At 31.0% G+C, this 25233-nt stretch overlaps 2 protein-coding genes across 2 annotated transcripts; one reads left to right on the top strand and one right to left on the bottom strand.

The window, feature by feature from the left end:
• The first annotated feature begins 1615 nt into the window (after positions 1-1615).
• Positions 1616-4699, top strand: LOC141671781 (two-component response regulator ORR26). The gene is made up of 5 exons (XM_074478132.1): positions 1616-1919; positions 2581-2733; positions 2872-3264; positions 3346-3422; positions 3523-4699. The coding sequence occupies exons 1-5, from the start codon at positions 1787-1789 to the stop codon at positions 4519-4521; spliced, it is 1755 nt and encodes a 584-aa protein (XP_074334233.1). The 5' UTR covers positions 1616-1786; the 3' UTR covers positions 4522-4699.
• Positions 4700-5794: 1095 nt separating this feature from the next.
• On the bottom strand, positions 5795-7071 carry LOC141722221 (mitogen-activated protein kinase kinase kinase 20-like). The gene has a single exon (XM_074525032.1). It carries the CDS (start codon positions 6986-6988, stop codon positions 6005-6007), a length of 984 nt encoding a protein of 327 aa, XP_074381133.1. The 5' UTR covers positions 6989-7071; the 3' UTR covers positions 5795-6004.
• Between the last annotated feature and the right edge of the window lie 18162 nt (positions 7072-25233).

Raw genomic sequence — 25233 nt, 5'->3', positions numbered from 1 at the left:
CGCCCACACTAAAACACGTGATCTTCTTGTCAAACATATGTACTACTGTTATTACAAGCAGTCTACTTGTAATATGGTTCCGTTTCCTTATTTTCCATTTCATTATTTACTTGTTCTATCATAATATTTTGGTTTCCAATACTCAATGCACATTCATTTTATGTCTACCTACAAAAAAAATAGAAAAATGGACCTAAACAAATTTTCGGTTATTTAAATATGTCCATGCACAAATTTTCCCAAAATAAATTTTCCCAAAACAAATTTTCGGTTATTTAAATGGACCTAAACAAATTTACGCGTGACAATTACGCACTCGCCGCTAAAGACACCACTTTCGAAGCTACAAAACTGTTGGTCATATAAATTTTTAATTCAAAAATATATTTTTCCCAAAATATAGGTTCACATTTCACGACACCCTTTTTGGAGCTACAAAATTCATATTTAGACGGTTTTTTATTTAAATTAAAAAATACACACATAAATTAGGTTTACATTACAAGCCAACAAAAAAATTTTAATTAAAACATTTTCCATTTATTTAATATCGGAATCCAAAAACAGTCATTCACCTTATTTTATTTCGTTCAAAACCACACTAACACAAATTCATCACGGGAAAAAGAGAAAAAAAAAAAATTATTAAAATGACCCTAGAATGCCACTTGTTCTGGGTGTCAGTTGGAGAATCCCACAAGTACAGGTATTCTGTACCATAAATGAAATTTTTTGAACAAATGTACCAAAAAATGGACTTCTCCATTCTAATATAACAAAAAAGGGACGGCCTTGTATCTGTACACACGTAGGTAGATGTATAGAGATATATACTTACGAATTCTTATCATTTCCGATTTCCGAGCGATCAATTATATAACAGTTATTTTAACGAGTTGTTATTACACTTATATTTATTACGTACACGGTCACAATTAAAATTATCGATTCAAAATTATATCAAATCATAAATTTTGTGAAACAATTAGTAAATATCGATTAACCATTGATTTTAAGATTGGTCGAAATAAAAGTGGCCGGAAATAAACCATGTTTGCAAATGGCAGAAATCAATTGGTAAAAATTAAAGCAGATAGGAAGAAATGGGCTGGTTATAACTCAAGTAGATTAGTATTATTTTAGTCTCTAAAAGGGAGCATCAAGGCCTTAACCAATTGTGACATGAAACAATCTTTATGCTCTCCTAATCATATATATTTGAGTGGATTTGTGCAAATATGTGTCATCCAGTGGATTGTATATATAATTAAAAATATCCACCTACAGGGTACATCAATTATGATTTATCTTTTTGAAAATGTCCATTTATTCTTTCTGAAGAAATTAATATTGGATTGGTGGGGAGTGGGGAGAGCTAATTAATTCTAAAAGAGAATAGAGATTATAGGTTGACAACATGTGACTGAAAATTTTCTAATTGTACTTAAATAATTTAACTCAAGAAACTTAAAACAATAAATTCTTTTTTCATGATTAACATAACACAATTTATTGTTAATAATATTCGAATTCTCGATATCCCCGCAGGAAGAGAGCAAGTTTAGTACCAGTAGACCAGGTTATCGGTATATATTCTAAATTCTTAGTTTTCAAAATAATGTTAAATCAACAAAAAACAGTCTAACACTTCAAGACTTCACTCTATAATTCTATATGTTTGTGTTAATATTCTCCACTACTGCATCTTTTGCTTGCCTCTCCCCACTCCCTGGTTCATATATATAAATAAATTACCTGGTGCTGTAGTTTTACAAATGTTCTTTTGATGGATAGTTATAGTAATGGCTTTTCTCCAAGAGGTGAAGCCTTTCCGGCTGGTCTTCGTGTTCTTGTTGTGGATGATGATCCAACTTGGTTGAAAATCCTCGAAAAGATGCTCAAGAAGTGTTCTTATGAAGGTGTTTAACTCATATCATTATTATACTAGTAGTTCCTTTCATTTTATTACATGTAAGCCTCTGATCATGTTTTTTCTTGGTATGATTCATGAATATTGCTACAAAGATCAAGGTAGTAAGTTTAGACGATAAAGAATGCGATAGCTCATGATTATAGAGTTGGCTTAAAGGTTAAGTGCCTGTATAATGAACCCCTTTGCATCACATACTTTAAAAACCATTTTATTTGTCAGCCTAGTAAATAGAATCATGATCACCTTGATTAGTGATTGTAATAGGTTTAGGAGAAAGGTATCTTAGCCTCTTTTGTGTTCTTTCACTTGAATACTCTGGAGGGCCTAATAATCAGTAAAAGCAAATGTGTGTTATTATTCAGCTAAATTTACCAGAAGTAAAATAGTTGATTATTAGGATGTGTTGCGAAATTCAGATGCATCGGTGTCATGACTATGGATGATGGAGCAGACCATTCAAGTTGTATTGTTCAAGAACATAGTGCTTAAAGCAGAGATTTGGAACTAACTTGGATATATTATTAACTCTGTTTTAAGATCTGTACTTAGAATATGTTCAGCTGGGACTGTTGTGTAGTGGCATACTCTATTAAACAATCTGAATATAATTTTTGTTGAACGAACTGCTTTCTTTTCTTGTGTTTCAGTGACCACTTGTTGCCTTGCAAGAGAAGCCCTGGATTTACTTCGTGAAAGGAAAGATGGTTTTGATATCGTTATCAGTGATGTTAACATGCCAGACATGGATGGTTTTAAGCTACTGGAGCATGTTGGACTTGAGATGGATCTTCCTGTCATAAGTCAGTTTACTGTCACCAAACCTTGAGCTTGTAGTACAAAATTGATGCAGATTAATATTAACTGAAATTGTATTTTATATACCTGTGCAAATCAACGGAACTAGTACTTAATGTTCAATTCTGAACCTTTCCATGCAGTGATGTCAGTTGATGGGGAAACTAGCAGGGTTATGAAAGGTGTTCAACATGGAGCATGTGATTATCTTCTGAAGCCTATAAGAATGAAAGAACTTAAAAATATCTGGCAACATGTTTTTCGAAAGAAGATACATGAGGTGAGAGATATTGAAGGTCTTGAAGCAGGAATTGAAGAATTTCAAATGATGAGAAATGGAATATCAGACCAGTCTGATGATGGATTTTCGTTTTGTGGAGGTGATCTGAATTCAGCAAGGAAAAGAAAAGATTTTGATAACAAGCACGATGATAAAAACTTTGGTGATCCCTCTGCTGGGAAGAGAACTAGAGTAGTCTGGACTGTAGATCTTCATCAGAAGTTTGTCAAAGCTGTGAATTACATGGGTTTTGACAGTAAGTTCTCAAACTCTATTTCCTTCTCAAAATGCTGATACCATTTGTTTTCTAATTCATATGATCTTCCATAATTGGCAGAAGTTGGCCCCAAGAAAATACTTGAGTTAATGAATGTGCCCTGGTTAACGCGAGAAAATGTTGCTAGCCACTTGCAGGTAGTTAGATTTCAAGTTATATAACAAATCTTCAATTAATTTTGACCAAAGTTATGCTCAATCTATTTAAAAAGCCTTGTACCTCCTTTCCGTTGTGCAGAAATACCGCCTATATTTGAGTAGATTACAAAAAGATAATGATATCAAAGCATCTCATGGTGGCATAAAGCAGTCTACTGATGCAACTACAAGAGACCAAGCTGGAAACATTGGCTTTAAGAATTCGATCAACATCAAACAGAACGATGCAGCTATTACCAACTTCAGTATTCCTGGAAATGTTGTAGTTCAAAGCTCCAATCCAAAAGGCCATGACTTTGTAGTTTCCTCACCAGATTTAGGAACCAAGGGAGCACTGGTTAGTGATGCTCAAGAAATTCAGAAGGCAACCAGCAGTTCAGGAGTTGGCCTCAACTGCAATTTTGGAACACCGGACTTAGATGCCAAGTATACGACACTTTCTTCTGTCCTTCCACCTCAATTCTCCTGGAACCGAGAACATAAACCACAGATCGAGCAAATTAATGTATTTAACAATCTGTTGCCTGATCTCCACGACCAAATTCAAATCAATCAGGAAACTTTTTTCCCCAACTATCCTACACCTTTTAACAAGGAGAGAGACAAACTGACACACATCAAAGTTATGCCTCCACATGGTACAGAATTTAGTAGTCAAAACATCAGACAACAAATGCCTGGAGAAAATGCATTTACATTGAATCCAGTTCAATCCGAGTGCTCTACGACAACCTTTAATCCTTCTGAACCAATTACCAGAAGTGCATGGAAGAGCTCAAACGATCAGGTTATAGACCATATATTAGTAAATGATCTGGATTCGTTAAATGGCAACTTGATCCTTGGAAAGAGCTCAGCTTTGACATATTTGAATGTGAACTTCCCCGCTTGTCTGCTTCAAGAAGATTGTTCACCAACTTTTTTTGAACTGCAGAACAGGGAATTTTCTGACTGCAACGACCCAGGGCTCTTAAGTGAACCCTCTACATACTTGTACGATTCTCTGAAATTTGACTACGAGTATCCCTGCGACCCATTTGAATATCCTGTAATGGATCAAGGTCTATTCATAGCATGATCATAGCTTTGGCGCCAAGCTTATTAGTTCTCTCATGCATCTAAATGAAGAGTTCTGTTGTGATCGGTAAAGGTTGACATTTCTTGTTGTAATAATTTTGTCAGAAGTCAGCGCTCATATTTCAGACTCGTATGAATACTTTCGCAGTATGTAATGGAATATACTTAGATCCTTGGCACTGGAGGCTTGAGAGTCAAGACAAGTTAAGCATGAATAAGAGAATAAAGACTCCTTACAAAGAAAAAAAATATAATAGTTGTTGCTTGCACATATTAGTTGCTAAGCCGATGATCAGAACAAGGGATGTTTGGCGTGTCCCGTGTGAGGGTACGTTTATCTGTTTATTGACGAATTTTTATGGAATGTACACAGTTGTGCAATTTTTAAAACACGCCCCCAAGTGCATAAACCAAATGCATTGCAGAGCGGATGGTTTGCACCTATGTGGCTAATTTGTGGTTAGTAGTAATATAATTAAGTTAATACCAGCGCATGAACTGAAATGGAGTCATGCACTGGGAATCTAAAAATGGGAAAGAAAGATGCTTAGGTATTGTTTCGCTACTCACATTCGGATAATCAAAACATGGCAACCAGCTTTTCCATTTGTATTAAAATCTGGTAACAAAGAGGTCAATAACACCTATCACTCAGCATGACCGAAAAATCAGATTACTTAATTCATTATAACTCATTAAACAAATTTTCAATTTAATGTGAAAAATTAAATTTATCTAAGTCCATTTATCTGTGAGTTTATAACATGAGTTTTGTATCATGCAGATTTAATCGACCTAATTTGGATACCTAAAATGAAGGTCATCTGAAACTCACTCTAGTTTAGCAACTTCTGTACTAGAACAGCTCAGATGACAAATTAGTAATGTGATCTGTTCTTCAAATCGATTGCCTATTACAAAATTCGCGTAGATTGCACAACATCTGATCAATTAACCCTTATGTTATCGCTGACTATGAACGTAACTATTACGTACCAATCAGGCAATCACTAGTATCAATTGTATTCACATGTTTACCTCTGTAAGCTTTCAAATAGATAACTAGTCTAGCAGTACATGATTTATCAGTAAAACGCAGTATGTCAGTGCTCTTTTACTTGCCTATATTGGCTGGAGTGCAACAACTTATATATTGATGATCTACATCCTACCTATCTTCAGTTATCAAATTTTGCAATAAAAAACAGCACAAGGCAGCAAAATAAACCATAAATAAGCAACAAGCAAGCCATATCTTTTTTTTGAAAGACCAATTTCATTAAACAAGCTCCAATTGTAGCAGGAGAAGACTCGATACAGGACTGAGAACAAGGGAAAACAAAGAACATTAAACATAACCCCTGCTAGCTGCCACCAGAGGACTAAACACGACCCTAAAATAGAACTAACAAGACTCTAAACAGAAAGCTAAACAAGGAACTGCAGTAACAGATAATCCTTCAGCTTACCTACTATGCCTGAAATTAACAAACCCCCAGAGAGACATGGGATGATTTGAATAAGGAACTGAATGAAGTTTTGAATTGATACTTCATTGTCTTCTTAAAATATAGTTGTGCTTCAAGTTCCTTCAACAGATCCTGATTGTGAGTGATGAAGGGATGTCCCAAAAGCTGTTCCGCCGTCCATCTGGTTTTAACACTCGTTGTTAAACATCTTCTCACGAAATCTTTTGCATTCACTGATAGAGACTCAAACTTCGGTACTAACAAGCTTAATCTGTTATCTTCATAGTTAGCAATCAACTCCCCTAAACATTCTTCATCAACATCGAGAAATCTAGTCCATAAACCACCCTCCCCTAAAAGCATCTCCAATACCATGCAACCAAATGCCCATATATCCATCGCTGCTTCATGATCTCCAAACACTACAGATTCCGGCGAACTGTATAGTAAAGTTCCTCGATTCTTGTACTGTTGTCCAGCCCCGCAACTTATCTTTCCACTCTTTTTTGCCAATCCAAAATCCGCTAACTTAAGATTGTACTTCACCACACCTTTACATTCACCGTCTGGAATATTAAAAACAAGAACATTATCGGGCTTCATGTCACAGTGAACAAAACCCTTATTATGCACATGAGAGAGTCCCTTAAGCAACATACACGCATACCAACTCGCTTCATATTCTGGCAGCAATCCACCCTTTGATTTCAATAGTTGTCTGAATGTGCCTCCATTAGCATACTCAAGCACTATATTATAAAATCTCTTGTCAAACTCAATACTATTAAAATCCTCCTCCACGAAACAATGAACGATCTCTTTGCATCCTCTAAGTTCATACAAAACAGCCCTCTCCAACCACAAAGACCTTGAAGATTTTTGTAATGAAGATTTTATGGCCACTGTTCTGGTCGAATTAGAAGATACACATTCTGCTCGAAAAACGAAGCCGTACGATCCTTGTCCCAAAAACTTGGTTCTCAACCACTTTGTAGCCATGATCAGTCTAATAGAATTAGAAGACCAATAATAAACTTTAGGTTTCTTCTGTATATATAGTGTACACTTTTCCTTACATCCTTAGAATATGATTGTAGTTTCCTCTTTGTGATCGGCTTAATAACAAACTTGGACACCAAGTTTATATCGAATTTAATTAAGCTAATACTTCTTGTTATGACATGTTAGTTTAATTAGTTCCCGTTAGTTACTTGGTTATAAAGGTAATAGGTGTACTGGTGGTTTGTTTTCTCCAAGTAGTAGCACTTTTTTTAACAATGATAGTCAATGTTGTAAAAATCTGAATTGGGAAGGATTAATCAGAGTAAAAATATGATATATTATAATATTAAATTATAATAAGAAGTAGTACTTCTTATTATGACATGTTGGTTAGTTAACTTTACTTGTAACAGGTGTACTAGTTTGTTTCCGCGAAGTAGTCACACTCTTTTTTAACAGGACAGTCCATATTGTATATCCTTTTTCTGTACGATTACCGTGTATGGCAAATTTTAGTTTGGTCAATCAAGATTTGACTATAGTCTTTAACGATAGGGTCTGCTATTATTCACATTTTTGTTTTTTTATTTACTTCTTAATTTCATTCGTATTTTAAAGTGTACAAAAAATATTTATATGAATTATTTTTTAAGTTTGTAAAATTTTGCCATTCAAAAAAGTATATTTTAACAAAAAAGTGCATAAACATGTTTTTTTTAGCAAAATGATATGTTTTGAATTTTATTTTTCAATAATAGTTTATTAACTAAATACAACAAAAACATCACATATGTGTGTCATGTTATTACTATTCTAGTTTCGATTAGGTCAAATTTTCTTTTTCATTTGTTGATTCTTTTGAAAGACCATTGATAACTAGAAATATTAGGTTATAGTCGTTGCAATGTGTGTTTTTCTAAAATTTACTTGTTTCATTTTTTTATGATTTTTTAAATTTATTTTATAATCTATTTATACTATTTATCTATTACTATTATGTAAAATACGAAATATTAAAATTTTTGGTACGGTGTCTGTTTTTTGATAAATGCTAATTTTACCGAATAATCCTTACTTAAAAATTTTTATTAAAAAATATTAACAATTAAACTCAATTATTAGTAAAAGACTTATATTTTGTAAATACCTTTACGGAGTATTTTTCATCCCCCAGCTTACAGAAGTGAAAAAATTTATGCGAATTGCCCAGTACTATTTTCACCGTCTTACTTTGTTGTTTGCGGGAACAAAACAAATGATATGTCCTTTCTTTCTCCTTCTGAGGTAATTTTTACGCGCAACCACATTCCCAGATATCGATTCTTGGAGCTTCCGGGGCTGAAAAATCCCAGCACAAAATTTCCATCAGAAGATACAATAGTGTCTCCATCCTTGATAAATTTATTAGTGGAAATTGCAGTAGCTATTGCTAATAAAGAGGAGGTTACAAGAATGATTGCAAAAGCTTTAGTTGAGATCCTCATCATAACTCCACTCAACAAACCCGGTCGGTCATTTCTAATTGACATTAAAATTAATTTTATTTATCAATTTAAATTTTATTTTATATCAAACTTTATATTATTTTAATTAATATTAAATTCAATTTTTTTTATCAATTTAAATTTGAATTCATATTAAAATTTATGTTATTTTTTATTGATATTGAAACCAACTTATTCTACTAATTTAAATTTTATTTAATTAAATTATAAAACAATCTTTACTGTAAAATCAAATCAGATTAATTATTATACAATTGAACTATAAAATAGATATTATAATATTTATTATATAGATGTCATAAATAAGATTCTCTATATTATGAAAATATAATTTGTTACTTTGTATAAGGGTCCCGAGATAAAATAAAATAATTTATACTTTTCATCCGAGTTAATTTAATTAAGCTAATACTTCTTGTTATGACATGTTAGTTTAATTAGTTCCCGTTAGTTACTTGGTTATGCAGGTAATAGGTGTACTGGTGGTTTGTTTTCTCCAAGTAGGAGCACTTTTTTTAACAATGACATTCAGTGTTGTAAAAATGTGGAATCGGTGATTAATTAGAAGGATTAATCAGAGTAAAAATGAGATGTATTATAATATTAAATTATATTTAATATATTATTATGATTATATTGATTATTTATTAACAAATATATATTTATTATATCATAATTTCTATAATTATTTATTTTAAAATTAATATGGTATTTTAATTTTAATAAATAATTATATATACTGCAATAAAGAAAAATTCGTAAAAATAAATCGGATTTCAACGATCGAATTGGTCGAATACTTTATAGGAAATCAATCGGGAATTAATCGGGAATTTTTTTTAAATCGGGGATTTTTAGAATATTGTTCACAGTCCATATTTTTATACTCCTTTTTAGTACGATTACTGTGTATGGCAAATTTTAGTTTGGTCAATCATATAGTCTTTAACGACAAGGATTGCTATTATTCAGTATACTTTTGTTATTTTTTATTTACTTCTTAATTTCATTCTTATTTTAAAGTGTACAAAAAAATTTGTTGTATAAATTATTTTTCAAGTTAGCCATTTTAAAAAATCTATATACTATAATATTAAAAACGAAACAATAAAAATTTGGTTGGTAGTAGGTTTGGTCACCGTAATTATACTTATACTTGAAATAATTATAGTTATACTTCCAATAAAATACTCTCATAAAAAATAGATAAGTATTCACAATAGTTAAAAATATTTCTAATTCAGTGAAACCGGGCTAAAATAAAATTATATTACCAATTCGATGTTAAATAAAAAATAAAAGTAGAATACATATAGTTATAAGTTGGATTTGTAGTCTCGGGCTAAAAATAATAAAACTATTGATCCTGCTAAAAATTGGATCGAACTAAAATAATATAAAAATTTAAAAGGAAATTCGATTGATCGATATAATGTCCACAATAAAACAAAATAATATATTAACTGTTCGGTTTTAAAAATATATGAAAAATATTCACGCGGACTAAAATAAAATTAAACAAAAAATTAAATATGATTAGCTGAACTTGGTTGATATAACAGACATGAGGCTAAAATAAAAAATTGTTGACTCATGTTAAAACAAAATAATTATACTACCAATCCAAAAAAAATTATATATTATTTAATCAGACTAACACAAAATAAATATTTAAAAGTTAATTTGGTGGTCGTTATAATGTCATGAGTCTAAAATAAAATAAAATATATTATTATTTGTTTTAAATAAAATAATATTCACCTAGGTCTAAAATAAAATTAAAAATAAACAATTTAACTAGGGATTAGGTTGATATAATATAACGGACCAAATGGTTAAAACATAATAATATACATTATGATATACGCTAAAACCAAAATTAAATTCGAACTAAAAATAATTCTTATAATATTGATGGGATTAAAATAAAATTAAAGTTTACCTAATTAGTTGTATAAGTGTAGGTTTGCAAGAGCGGGATAATCGAGTATCTGACCTGCAGAAATTGACACTAATAGCCAACATATTAAAAGTTTGATAGTAGATTTGTAGGTTTAATGTTTGGGTCCATATAATTACGGATTATTTTCAATATTAATATTATTCATACTACTTTAATACAATGAAAATAAAGATGATTCTTTAGTTAGTATAAACGCGTCAAAATAAAATAAATCAATATATATTATTAATCCGAGCTACAAAAATTATAAAATTGATTCATGATAAATCAAAATTAAAATAAGAAAATAATTAGACCGATTAAAATAGAATAATATGTATTTTATCCCGGTTAACATAATTTTTTTACCATTAATATATAATTTTTTTACCATTTATCCGGACTTAAACAATTTAAACTATAATAAATATAAATATAATTAATTGTATTGATCGATTTAACAAACTAAATATAATTCGTAAATTATTGATCTGAGTTAAAATTTATATTTTAATTAAAATATAAGTATCTTTTGTAAACACACATATATATATATTAATAAAACAATATTTTAAAATATAAAATATTATTTAAAAAAATAATAAAAATTTTAATTAAAATATAAAATTTGATAATAAACAATATTATCAAAAGTTGTAAAATTTTATTTAAAAAATATAAAATTCGATCCTAATTTAGAACAATAAAAAAAATAAAAAAATTAACAATTAAAATTTGATAAAATTACTTGATTTTAAATTTGATTCTACAGTGAAATAATTTTTAATAAGTATGATTCTACTGTGATTCTACTATAGAACCAATTTAAACTTTTTAAATAATTTCAATATTTTTTTAAATAAAAAATTGTGTAACTTCGATTTTTAACTTGATAATTAAAATTTATAACTATATATGATAAAAAAATAAAATAAAATATATATTTTATATTTTATATTTTTTAAATAATTCTCCACGATTCATATAAGAGGGTATTTCATGAAGTGTTACCCTATATATATATAAGAGAGTGTGTGCAAGTAGAAATCAAATTAGAGCATAACTAAAAACCGCACCACACTCAATTCAATTTAAATGTACTCTACCACACACAACCACCTAATTTCCTTTTATTTTTAATTTAATTTTTTCCGTCAATTGGTGAACTATTTTTAAAATTCAACTTCACCAAATTTTTATACATCCTCCAACAATCACTATAAATACCATATGTAATATATTTTGGAAATAAATCACTATTTTTGCCTACGAGAATCAATAAAATATACTGGTTTCGGTAATAGTACTGATTTCACTTAGTGATTCAGATAAGTTTAAATAGTGATTGACGTAATATAACAAATGTATTATGCAAATTGATAAGTAAGAGATGGGGAAAAATACGTTGAAGTTATTTTTTAAAAATGTTATCCAATTAAATGGAAAAATCAAATTTAAAATGAAGGGGAAATTATATACATAAATACATAGTGCACACGAAGGAAAGAGGAAAAGGTTAAATATGCGACTATTATTGATTTCTAGTATATATTTGAAAAATGGTTTCCATTTGATCATTACCTATATATTATACTAAATTTACCATATTCAAATATAATAAAAAAATAATATACAATATTCAAATAACCACCTACAAAATTAGCAACTTTACAAATTTAAATAAAGAGATATAAATTTTTTTAAATCAAATCAACAAATTCATGTAAAAATTATTAGAAATCATCCATTATGTTTAGAGCTCGTATTTATTCAAATTATAATATACTAACTTGAAACCCGTGCTATGAACATATTTTTTTCTATTATTCTATCATTTTAAAATATAAATTGAATTGAAATTATTAAAATGCGGAATTTGTTTATTCGGAATTTTTATATGATATGATTTGATAACAGTTATTCATATATACATATAAATTTGACATTTTTATTTAGAGGTATTTAAATTTGAAAACAAAATAATATTACTAATTAGAATATATAGCATTATTGAAATTCCTATTTATATTTACGGCTAATTACTTTTTAAATTAAATAATAAGTTTTATCTTAGATTAACAGTATACGATTTACATTTAATTTGATTTTGTTTTTGGTTTACCCCGAGACCCATTATACTGACCAAATCCAACTTATTATATTTAGTTTGATTTTAATTTTGTTTAAAACCGGATCAATAATATACTTTAGTTTTAACTCAGATGAATGGTACAATTTATTTTGTTTTAATTAGTCGAATTATATTTTGACTTTAATCTTATTTTACAGTGGATCCATTCTGTAATTTTTTTACCTCGAATGAAAATAATTTTTTTATGTTTTATCCCTATGCTATAATACCGATCAACACTATATTATTTTATATTTTGTTTTACCCCGAAATCCATTCTAATGACCAAATTCAAATAAGTATACTTAGTTTGATTTTAACCTCGATTAATAATATAAATCTTTCTTTAACCAAGATAAATTATATATATTATTTTATCTTACTTCAAGTCCATTATACCAACAAACCCGAATATGGTACTGACTCACGGACTACCAAATATTATTTTGTATTTAAATTTTAAAAATGTAGCATGAATAACATAGATATAAAAGCAATATGTATATTATATTAACCTAAGTTCGGTACCGACTCACGGACTACCAAATTTTTAATGTTTCAGTGTGTATTGCATGAATATTTTATTTTTTGTTTTACAAATTTTATTAATTTGTAATAGTTAAAAAAAGAATTAAATTGAAGTTCAAACTAATAAAAAACTACCAAGTTTCGTTTAATTCTATTTAGGCTCTATCTTGAATTCTATTAATTAGATTTTAATGATTTTACAGCCCACACGAAACTCACGAATTAATGTTTAATTAAGTGATTGTTCAAAAAAATTATCCAACAAATATCATAAATAAATTGAAGAAAAATAAATAATTACGAATTTTGCATTATTATTCTATATAGTTTAGGATTCCCACCTCTTTTTGAATTAAAATTTAAATTATTGAAAATGTAGGATATTCCATTCAATTTAGAATATCCATGTATGGTTAAAAAATATTCCTTTATTTTAGATTCAACGGCTATAATCAATTTATTTAAAGATCTGACGGTCCTTATTGATTTGGTAATATATGGATCATAATTATCAAAACTTTAAATAAGATCACTGGTATGCATATTAAAGTAAGTCCAAAAGTATTCTAAGAGATGCCTTAAAAATATCATAAAATATGATGCACCAGTAATGTATGCACTCCAACAATAATGTCTTATAGTTGTGTCTTATCATTAAAAAAATTTTATATTTGAATTATATTTGGAGTGATTGAAAAAGATGAGAGAGAAGATATGTGTAAAAAAGGAGGTAAATAAATTTTTTATTGAAAAATTGAAAGAAGGCATGTTTAGTGGAGTCTTAAAAAAAAGGCATGTGATTGATGTTCTAGTGTTTTAAGACACCAATAGGACAGTATTCGAGCACATAATTATTTAAAATCCCTCAAATCATAGTTTAGGACAATATTTAAGGCACTATTGGACTTGCTCTTATATAATAAGGATATAACTCTTATGCATATTATATGATAAGGATATAATAGGTACACAGTAAGACAAGCAAATATTCCCACGTGTACCATGAGTGTGACAATATTTACTCCATCGGTGTACTAAATAAGAAAACAAAAGATGCAACTTAGAGGAAGTAAGAGTTTAGACAAACAAGAATTTAGGCCACTGGTTATAAATTACACTGAAACTAATCTAAAGGTTTATGACATTAGCAGCATTTGTAATTTCCAGTTGTATGACGTGAATACATGAATATTTAGTGAGAAATTTAAGACATAATTTGAAGATGAAATTTGATAGTCAATGGGAAAATATTAGGATTATAAAATTGGTTATCAAAATGGCAATATCACTTATGTCACTAATTAAATTATTACATAATTCCAAATCAATCATGCCACGTCATTTGGTAACAATTTTCTGTATCTTTTTTTGGGCCTTTAGCATTACTATACTTAATATAACTAGCTTTATAGTCCGTGCAATGCACGGGCATGCGCTCTAAATTGTTAGAAATGAAGTTGTTTTAGCCCCCGTTATAAAGTGTATATTCATGTTGTCGCCCGTGATGTATTTATTTGTGTATATGAGAAGTAGCTTTTGGGATGTGCTGGCATTGATGCAGGACATGTTCTTCAATATTTGACATTAAGTTGAAACAACGTATGTAGTGATACTCATTGCCATTGTTGAAGGAGATCCCATGGAGGTTACTACAAAAATGTTTGTGGTTGCTTGAATTACTACAAAATATAGTAGTTCCTATTAACATAAACAGATTTAAGGATATTATAGGTGCCTCCTAATTGAATTTTATACAAAAACCTTACCAATATAATCTTTTCAATCGATATCATTCTTTCATATAGTGGCGTATACAAATGCACCCAAACACCAATATAAACCAACATGACCATATGTTATATATTGTAATAGTCCGCACTTTCGAACTATTAATTCTAAATCAAAACTAAAATAAAATATAATTTATTGATGATAAAAAATTCTAGTAAAAAGATGGCTACTACAAAATAGCATCTAAAAGCGGAAGTCAAAAGTCAATCTACTCCAAAACTTAGATTCTCAAACTCCGATGCTATCCAACTTGAATCTTAGACCAAACCTGAAATTGTAAATAATGAGCTGCGAAACCCAGTAAGCAACTACCATTTGACGGCTCAAAATAATATTTTTATCTTTTTTGAAAAAAATCAATTTAGACATGCGACAAATAACGCAGATCACATAAAATCACTTGAATATTTGATAACATATACAATAAGATGCACATGATACACTCTATAACGATTATCAATATCAGTGAGATGCACACGATATATTCTATAATTCACATATTTAAAATCTTAAGTAGTCAATAAGTCGTAATATTAAAAAATTTCTTAAGTCCTACAGTCCCAAATCACACCTTATGTCACATTTTGCCAGTGACCGACATCTTATACTTTATGCCACACTTCCCAAGTGTCTGGGTTCTTATTCTTATTCGATGGGGGGGTTAGTTTACATCCCTCGTCAAGTGAAACCGAAGCTTGACAAGGTATCAATGCGCAAACTAGTTCTAAGTTCTATGTATCACACTTTCCAGTGATCGAAATCTTATTCTTATACATGACTAAGACCGGGGATTTTCGAAAATTAGTTATCTTATTAATCACATATCGATATCACACTTGTAAATAAATAAACAAATATCAGAGAACATCTTATCACACAATCCACCATATGCTACACAATAATATAGATCATCGAATAGTTACTTACTAAATAATTAAGAACACGTAATCAAACAAACGTTACACAATAATACGAAACAATGGATAATCACTTACCTCAATTACGCAAGTAAATAATTCACATTAAATCATATAATCAATCCATAGTAACCCATCAAAAATGCAACATCTAAAATCTCGAACTTCTCCGCAATTTTAATTCTACTCAGATCCTTATTTAGCCTTTTTGACCCTCTAAATGATATTTTCTTGAAAAATACGAAGCACGAAAGTTGTATAGAACGGAAAAATCTTTCTGAAAAGTCCGCAATCAATGAATTCTGACTTACGATGATTTTTTTACGAATTTTACAAAACTGCTGATTTTTGTGTAAAATAACCCTACGAATTTTGATATTAAAAATGAGGAAGACAAATAGGATATTTTTATAGAGTTACAAAACCTAATTCTTAACCTACAAGTTATTCATATTAAAGTCTGATCCAAATTGTAGGCCCATTAGTCTAAGTTAATTTTAAATCCTAGTCCTTATCTAATTTAATCCTTTTATTCTATTATTCTATTATCATCATAATTCTAAAAATTACGGGATACTACACATATATATATATATATATTCTACCAGATATTTTAAAGAACTAAACAACAACACTTGAGAAAGAGAATGGTACATTAATTAGTGTAGACGATGGAGTGAAATAAGAATATACTTGTAAATCCCCTACTTGGATATAATGTTATATTTAGCCAGTGCGATTCATGAGCATACTCTAAATATGTATAGAGTATTGATTTTTTCCATAATTATTTTACATGTCTTTGTGTTAAAAATGTGATTGAAGGGTTATATAACACTTAATATCACTACAAGTTTGCGTTGTACTTTTATACATGAAAACTCATTATTTTATCATTCTTTTGTGAATTTGAACTTATTTGTACCATATAAGTATAACAGTTAAATTATGATAGGAAAATATATAATTTATTTATTTAGTAAGAGGCATGAATGGTTACAATACACATGCATGCTTAATGCATACATTTTTTAGTTGACAAATTTTTTAATACTTAATTCGTAAGATTTTACTGGATCTAAATATTAGTATCAATATGATATATGGTATTTGTCAGCAAATTTAATGAATAAATACCATTGATAGGTGTGAAAAAAATTATTGAGATTGATGACAAACAATAGTATTTTTGGTAATAATAAGCTATATATAATAATTTTAATGTATCGCCACTTATTCATAAAATGGGAGAAAATAACTGATATACCCATTTTGGGTACATCTTGACCTAGTATATCTGTTATCAGTTTGTTGGCCCTAAATATCCACCTAACGCGTTAAACACAATTATGTATTTATTTTATGTTAATATACCTAGTGATATGTATAGAAATTACCCAAATTGTTGATTTCTGACATAGGGCGGTCTGATATACCTATATGCGCATATGTGACCTTAAATACCCTTCATATATGCTAGTTGATAATGCGTATCTGGATTTTTAACACAAACTCCATTCTAAGACTTATAATAACAATAAAAAATAGACCATATTCTCCGCTCCTTTGTATCTACACGGTTGCTTGCAGAAATATTCATCTACTCTAGCATAATCCTTAAATACCTTGTATATAATAAAAATTTATGATGCATATTATCTATATTTTATACATATCTAGGGTTCATATATAATTGGGGTGTTTTCGGTAAATGGGAAAGTCGAATTGTGCTCTTTGAGGACGGTCTCATGGAGTGTTGCGGGCCTAGAAAAATTGAAGGGTTTAAAAAAGAAGTAATGAAAATAGTGTTGGGCTGAGATGCTGAGATGCGGTGGACGACGGGGAGGCGACTGGTGAGAGGGGATTTGTGGGGTTGATGAAAGAGGCGGGGTGAGAGAATTCATAGAAAGGACAACACAAGATGCGGTGGTTCATAATGCGTATCTCTAATATGTCATCCTTACATGCGTATCCTTGTATTAGGAAGTGAGAGATTGTCAAGATACTCATGTGAGACTTGTGCATCGTGTGATACGTGTCCTAGAAATGCGTGTCTTATTGGTAAAAAAAGGTCTCTCATCCTACCGCTCAGCATATTGGGCATTTATTTTGAGAGTTTAGGTATATGGGGTCATTACCCTGATATGTACTCATCCCTCCCTTTAACCTCATCCATTTCCTATATTTTTCTCATAATAGCTTCCAACGACTTCTCTCCGGGTAATCCTCTCTTTTTTTGTTCACATTTATATTTATACTTGATAACCTGCCATTGCGGGTCATTGAGTGAATCGAGTCAATTCAGATCTAAATCAATATCAGTAATTCTCCAAGGTCATGTTAATCATTTTTGTCTTTATCTTGTACTCATAACATTGTTGAAATAGATTTTAATAAATGAACGATGAGACATTGATATTAGTAATGATTTATCATCTAAATAATTTATACTAATTTTTTGTTTATAAAATATATATGTACTTATGATCAAATATATAATAATGAGTTAGATATACAAATAAAAGTATGTGTTGGTTGAGGTAATAATTTCGGGTGAGTGTAAAATAAATATTAATATAGTGATATAAATGTACAACATTAATGATTATAAATAATTTAATATATTTTTTAAAAATAATAATAATTAAATTTTGTTAGATATTGATGGATTAGATATAAATATTTATTTCAACCATTATTACATTCATGATAATGGTTAAAATAAATATTTTATGGATATTAATTAAAGTATTTATGATAAAATTATTTATTAATATCCATAAAATATTAAATTTAAGCATTAATACTTATTTTAATTATTAAACATAGATAATCCTCTACATTTATCATACTAAACTAAATTAACGAAAGGACAAGATATAATGGTTGTCTACTACTGATTAACGTGAAGGGGTACGTACTGGAGACCTCTCCCCGAATCTTAAGATTTTAAGAGAGTTAGATGTTGACGAAGGAATTTGGTAACAACAAAATTCGAGGTTTATCGCCGGAATCAAGATCTACAATGGTGTTTTTTCACCGAAAAAATAAGCGATGTGTGGTGTTTGTGTGTTAACTGGTGGTTGAGATTGATTAGGGTTAGTGGTAACACTTTTTTAACTCTCAACTTCTAACCCTTTTTAATGTGCCTATGTACCCTTTATATAAGGATCAAGCCCGACGTAGTTCTTGGGGAACAAAAAATCTAATGGGCTTAGACTTCTCATTCCAAGGCCCAGTTGAAGTCCTTCCAGAATCCCGTCTTCCTCTAGATTTAGGAATGTCCAGCTATGAGGCCCAACCGCAAAGGCCTAAGGCCCGTCCGTAACCACGGGACTTCACAGATAGTGCATCTCCCTGCACAAGGATAACACTCCGCTACCATCTATTTCCCTCGATTTATGAACACATGTATAATCGAGGTTCACTCCAAATTCCAGACGCGTCCCTGTCCCCCGAATGAGAATAACCCGCCAGATAGCAGGACAGGTGATCCCAAGTTTTTGGGTGCAAAGTGCAAGATAACTCCAAAGTTCTTCAATGAGGATACCTGTTGAATACAAGAATAGAGCTCCCAAAGCACACATCAAGGTTAACCCCGCATCCGCAACGAGGACACCTATTGAATACATGGGAGACCTTCAATCATCAAGCATATCCCTGGAGGCCTTCAAGTATTTCATGTACATCCCCCTCCTTGACCGACTCAAGAAGGGAATTCTTCAAAGAGTACCTACAACAAATATGTTAGTGAAATTAATCACTCAAGGAGGGAATTCTTCAACCAATGCCTACAAAAAATACGTTAGTGAAATTAATCTCCATTTCTCTTTTCATGTTTGTATCATTTCAAGCTTATACTTTCCTAGTCCTAAACTTGTCCTTGCTTACCTTGTTCAAAGTGAGGACAAGCCCAACTATTCAAATAAGTTAAACCATGCATTTCCCAAAGCTAGGGCACACCCTCACCTTATGGAATGCACACACATCTTCATGCATTGCAATCCAACACTCAAATAACCCATATAATGTATTTTACCCAATGAGGGTGCATTCTGCCCCTAGGGCACGTCTTCCCCTCGTGCATTTGCGGACTAAATCTAATCATTCATCCTTTTGTCCCAATTTTATTCCAACTGACTCATTCTTGACCCGAAATGATCCATTACCAAAATTTGGCTATAACATTAGATATTTAACAATACTATTCTTAGAAACAAACCGTCATATTTCAAACTTGTAAGACACAATATGTCATTACAATAAACTTTTAAAGGTTCTTTAATATACGTGAAGAAACCGCACCATGATTTTTTTTCCTTTCAAATTTTGATACTTAATGAAATAGTTTGCACAACTCCCACATTCCTACAAAATGAATACGTGTGGAGTAATCATTCTGTAGAGAAAAAATTGCAGTTATAAAGCTAGTTATCAAGTTCTGCCGCGTACTGTAATGTCATTTTCTGTAGAAAAAACCTTCCCAACATGGTTACTTGTTGAACTTATTATGATTTGAAAAATTTTAAACTATGAAATTTTGGCTTATACCATCAATTGTTTGGTGCCATTTATTAGATGAACAAGTATCATTTTATTAGTACATTAAAAATGCAATGTTATAAAAGTGCAGTTGTAAATGATATTATCGTTGAATTTCTCTAGAGGAGAGATCTGTACAATGTATCTAGTTGGTGTCAGATTTTTGTTCGATAAGAAGAGAAAGTAAGGTCAAGGAGATTGTATACTGGCATGAAACAACTTGACAGGAATGGAGCTAACAAACGGGTTCAACAGAACAATGGAGTCGAGTCAAGCAACAGCCCTAAAAAATAGGTGGGTAGTTAACTTATTTACCTATTCTATAATAGTATGGGCGAGCGGCATAAAGATAGGAACATATTAAGGCTGCTTGAGCAATATATATAAAGAAAAGAGTCATAAGGGATGAGCTACACAAGAGGACACACGCAATATATAATTCTACAACAACTCAAACACTATGCTCAATGGACAAACTCAAGATAGAAGTTACATGACCAGCAATATACACTTCTTCCGCGCAAAGTATTATTTTTTCACTCGTCCTTTCAGTGATGGAGCTTTGTACTTCATTTTATTATCATATCATCGATTGTAATCATTTATAATCATCTCCATAACATTAAGTAGACATTTTGGCCGGGTATCTTCCCATCTGCGGTTTTTACCCTTTCATGGGAGTTTTTCGCATCACCATTTGCTTGTGTCGATTATCTTTATCGTTCTTGTTCTTAGTTTTCTTGCTTCAATTACCTAAACATTAAATCATTTTACACTTAGCTATTAACCAAAAATTTTGGTTAAAATAATTGGCGTCGTCTGTGGAAAATTAGCTAAGAGTCTATACGATTTTTGACATGGTTGACGATTCCTAACATGAAAGTAAGACGACAATTCAAGGTAATAACGTGGATGTGAATGGGGAATCATTTATGCATTCAAAAAGCTACAATTGGATGTAGCTGTTAGATGGTCTATGACGAGAAAAGGAGAAACTCAAGACAAAAAGATAATCAAATATGGCTTAAAATCTATAAATGGAAAGGCTACGGATCATGGTGAAAACTCAAGTGCATGAAGAGACGTAATTTTATGATAAGAAACTTATAATCGGATGTGAGCCAACTGCAATCAAAGAATAAGGCATTGAAGATGGGATTAAGGGCGATCAAATCAAGTGGTAAGACAGCCTCACAAAGTGTGATTCCGCCCATGGCGAAACTATTACAAATATGTTGCAGACTTGATAATAACTCTACAAAACACTCTAAGTAGATAAGTTAAATGATTTTGTAAGCATCATACTGATGGAGTAGCGTATGTTCAAATAAGTCTGTAGCACATTCATGTACACTATAATATCTTAGAAGTTTAGAAGTTGTTAGAAATTCCAAGTCGTGTTGACTACTAGCAAGATATGCAGAATATGATTGCTAATTGTAAATCGATGATGCATTGTAATTATGCATAAGTGAAAGAGTATCAAGCGCTAAGGAAACACTATCAACGGATAATCTGCAAAGCTCTCAACATATGACTCAAGGCACTTTCAACGGATGATTCGTAACATACTCAACAGATAATGATGAAGTTTAAAAGAATAATCAGATCTGAATAACAGTTGAAAGCGACTTGACATTCACATGGGTTGATTGTACACAAATGGAATGTGGCAGCCTGTAATCAGGATTATGAAGATCAAGAAGCATTTTCATTTTCATACAAAACAGGGCTGTTCAAAGATGCTATATCTATCTGGATTGCATGGGATAGAGAATTGGATAAACTTGTGATTAGACCTAGATAATAGACGTATATTTCATCTTATCATACATGTAACTTGGTGATATATAAACCAAGAGTAGTAAGAGTTAAAAGCATATCGATCAATTTGACACAATCAATACAAGCAAGAACAAGAGAGCATTTGTAAGCTGTATCTTTAGCACTCTCAAGTTCAGTTTGTAAGAACTCTTGTAAGCAGCTGTGTGCCTTTGCATCACAGAGATCTTCTACATTTATATATATCTCTGGTGGAAAAATCAATCCACCAGAAAGTTTTTAAACACCCGTGTTTATTTACTTTGTGTTTGAATACTTGAATACTTCTTTATCCGCAACTAGCTTATTCAAACACTGTTATATATATATATATTCGTAAGAAATTTTAAATTTCCAAAAGAAATCAGAATTTCATTCAACCCCCCACCCTTCTGTAATTCTGATGTTAGATTGTTCCGGAATAACAGAAACGTTTGGATATGGACAATATACTAGAGGATAAGCGCCATAAATTGAATAATATGCAAAGGGCAAAAGTCGGACAACAACATGATTATTTTCAAACAGGTAGAGGAAACATGGGACAACAACAATATCTCAACATGATTTACAACTGTGATGCAAACCATGAGAAGCCAAACACGAAGTCAAAATAAGGAATCTTCAATTCACAGGGGAATGTTTCGGAGTATGTCGAACGGGAATCAAAAGAGAGGATGACAATACTAAATTGTGAAATGACAACGACCATAAAGGGATTTGGACGAGAACCAACAACAGATTCAACCCCAACAACGAATCGATAAAGTAACCATACAAAAAAATATATGACAGACAATCTAAAGCTAATGGACAAATCAGACTTGAAGAAGTCATACACGAAATCATAACTAATATCATTCTAGTAGAAAGTCGATGACATACAAATCAAGATACTACAAACTCTACTCTAGGGCAAACCAGAAGTGAAAACCTTTAGTTCTTTACAAAGGTGCAATGACATGTCCATATACGGATAAGACATACATTCATAGACGGAGTTCAAATTCAGCGACTTACTTGCATGATGGTCAATACAACTCCTGAGCACAGTTTTTGACACATATGAAAGCCTCAAATGACTCCAACTTGATTCGGCAAAAATCTGCGTATACAAAAAAGTCAACAGCTACATTATACAGAAGCTTTTGAGTTGACATCTTCGATATCCATCAAGGACTTGAAGTCCTTGACATCTGCAAACAAAATTCGTGAAGTTGGAATATAGTACACATGAAGGTTTATCATATATATCATCCTTGGGACAATCTTTTACTCTATTACGGTATGTTCCTCTATGAACTACTTTCTTTTTTATTTTTTTATTTCAACAAGTATGCAATATGTTTGCCTTTGACAATATATAATGTCTTCTTTGCAATCGATATGTCTTATGTGAAAGTATGTTTGATTATATATGTTCAATACAACATACATCTTATATGCTTATCTGCAATGCCTTATTTGCAGTATCTTTATACATATGTTGAATTTATTATGTGTTCTCACGTCTTGCATTTAGTTAAGTCATATGCATTGCATATCATACATGATGCAAATACATAACAAATACAACGCACGGGGAAATATCCCACACAGTTTACGAAGGGCTGAGTATCCTGACTCTACTGCTTTGAGAGGGCTGAGCATTCTATTACGAGATAAGGGCCTTCTTTGTCATTAAGAATAAAAAATATATATTTACATGATAGGTAAGGGGCACAGTATCCCGAGTCTGTCAATATATGATCTACGATAAATTAAGTACGTTTCAAAGGGGAAGACCTCCTAACTTCTTAAACGTTGTGCATGCACCTACGTAAGAAACATAAACTACGTGTGGCACATATCGTACATGATAAAAATAATGTATTACTAAGTTTGTTTCAAGAGGGAAAGGCTTTTTAGCAACTTAACGTAATGACGACACCTACGAAGAAATACATATACAAATGGCATTTAATAAAGATTTTTCACTATGAAATACTATTGAACAAACGTTATCAAGCTGAATATAACGAAAGAGCTACTCATCATCATCACCATCCTTTGATAGCTATTAAGCGTTGTCATCATTATTGACATCTCCTAACAAAAGAGTAACATTCGGACGTCAAGTGCAATTGTTCTTCATAATGTGATGCTTGAAAATCAATGACTTCTTTCAAAGGAGATTGATGAATATGACGAGTAAGTAAAGTAACTTGAAGAACAGACACATACGTGACAAAAACACGAGTGCACATAATTTTGACAACATCAAGAAGACAACAAAATATGAGACATGTATATCAAGACAAATAACATGTCATGTCACCCAGAACAGCTCAAGAACATAAGAACAGAAGATCATACTAAGAAAAATAACGCAATTATTGAGAAGATGTCTCCCACTCATTTTGAAGACGTTCATAAACTAACTCGACACATGGTTTCTTTGAATAGATTCGTCTCTCGGTCAACAAACAAGTATGAAAATGCTACATGTCAACTTGACAGCAACTGGACATAAAGTATTTGGCGTCTCGGTTAGACAAGGAACAAATCTACAATCAAATCGACGGAAGTATGTGAGAGCAAGTTATCCTTTGAAGATGGTGTCACAAAAATCAAAATTGGCATGAACTTGAAATGGAGATAATTTCATTGGGTGTTGAACACTCCCAATAAAATAGGGACAATTGTTGGTGTCAGATTTTTGCTTGACAAGAAGAGAAAGCAAGGTCAAGAAGATTGTATACTGACATAAAGCAACTTGACAGGAACAGAGCTAACAGACAGGATCATCAGAACAATGGAGCCAAGTCAAGCAACAACTCTGAAAAATAGGCGGGCAGTTAACTTATTTACTTATTCTATAGTAGTATGGGCGAGTGGCATAATGATAGGAACATATGAAGGCTGCTTGAGCAACATATATGAAGAAAAGAGCCATATACAAGGGAGGAGCTACATAAGAGGACACACACAATATACAATTCTGCAGCAACTCAAACACTCTGCTCAATGGACGAGCTCAAGATAAAAGCCACCTGACCAGCAATATACACCGCATAAAGTATTAT

Source organism: Apium graveolens, chromosome 1 (genome assembly GCF_009905375.1).
Source record: "Apium graveolens cultivar Ventura chromosome 1, ASM990537v1, whole genome shotgun sequence".
Taxonomy (NCBI): domain Eukaryota; kingdom Viridiplantae; phylum Streptophyta; class Magnoliopsida; order Apiales; family Apiaceae; genus Apium; species Apium graveolens.
Note: the sequence above shows the minus strand (reverse complement) of the source record. Positions and strands in the feature narration are given on the sequence as shown.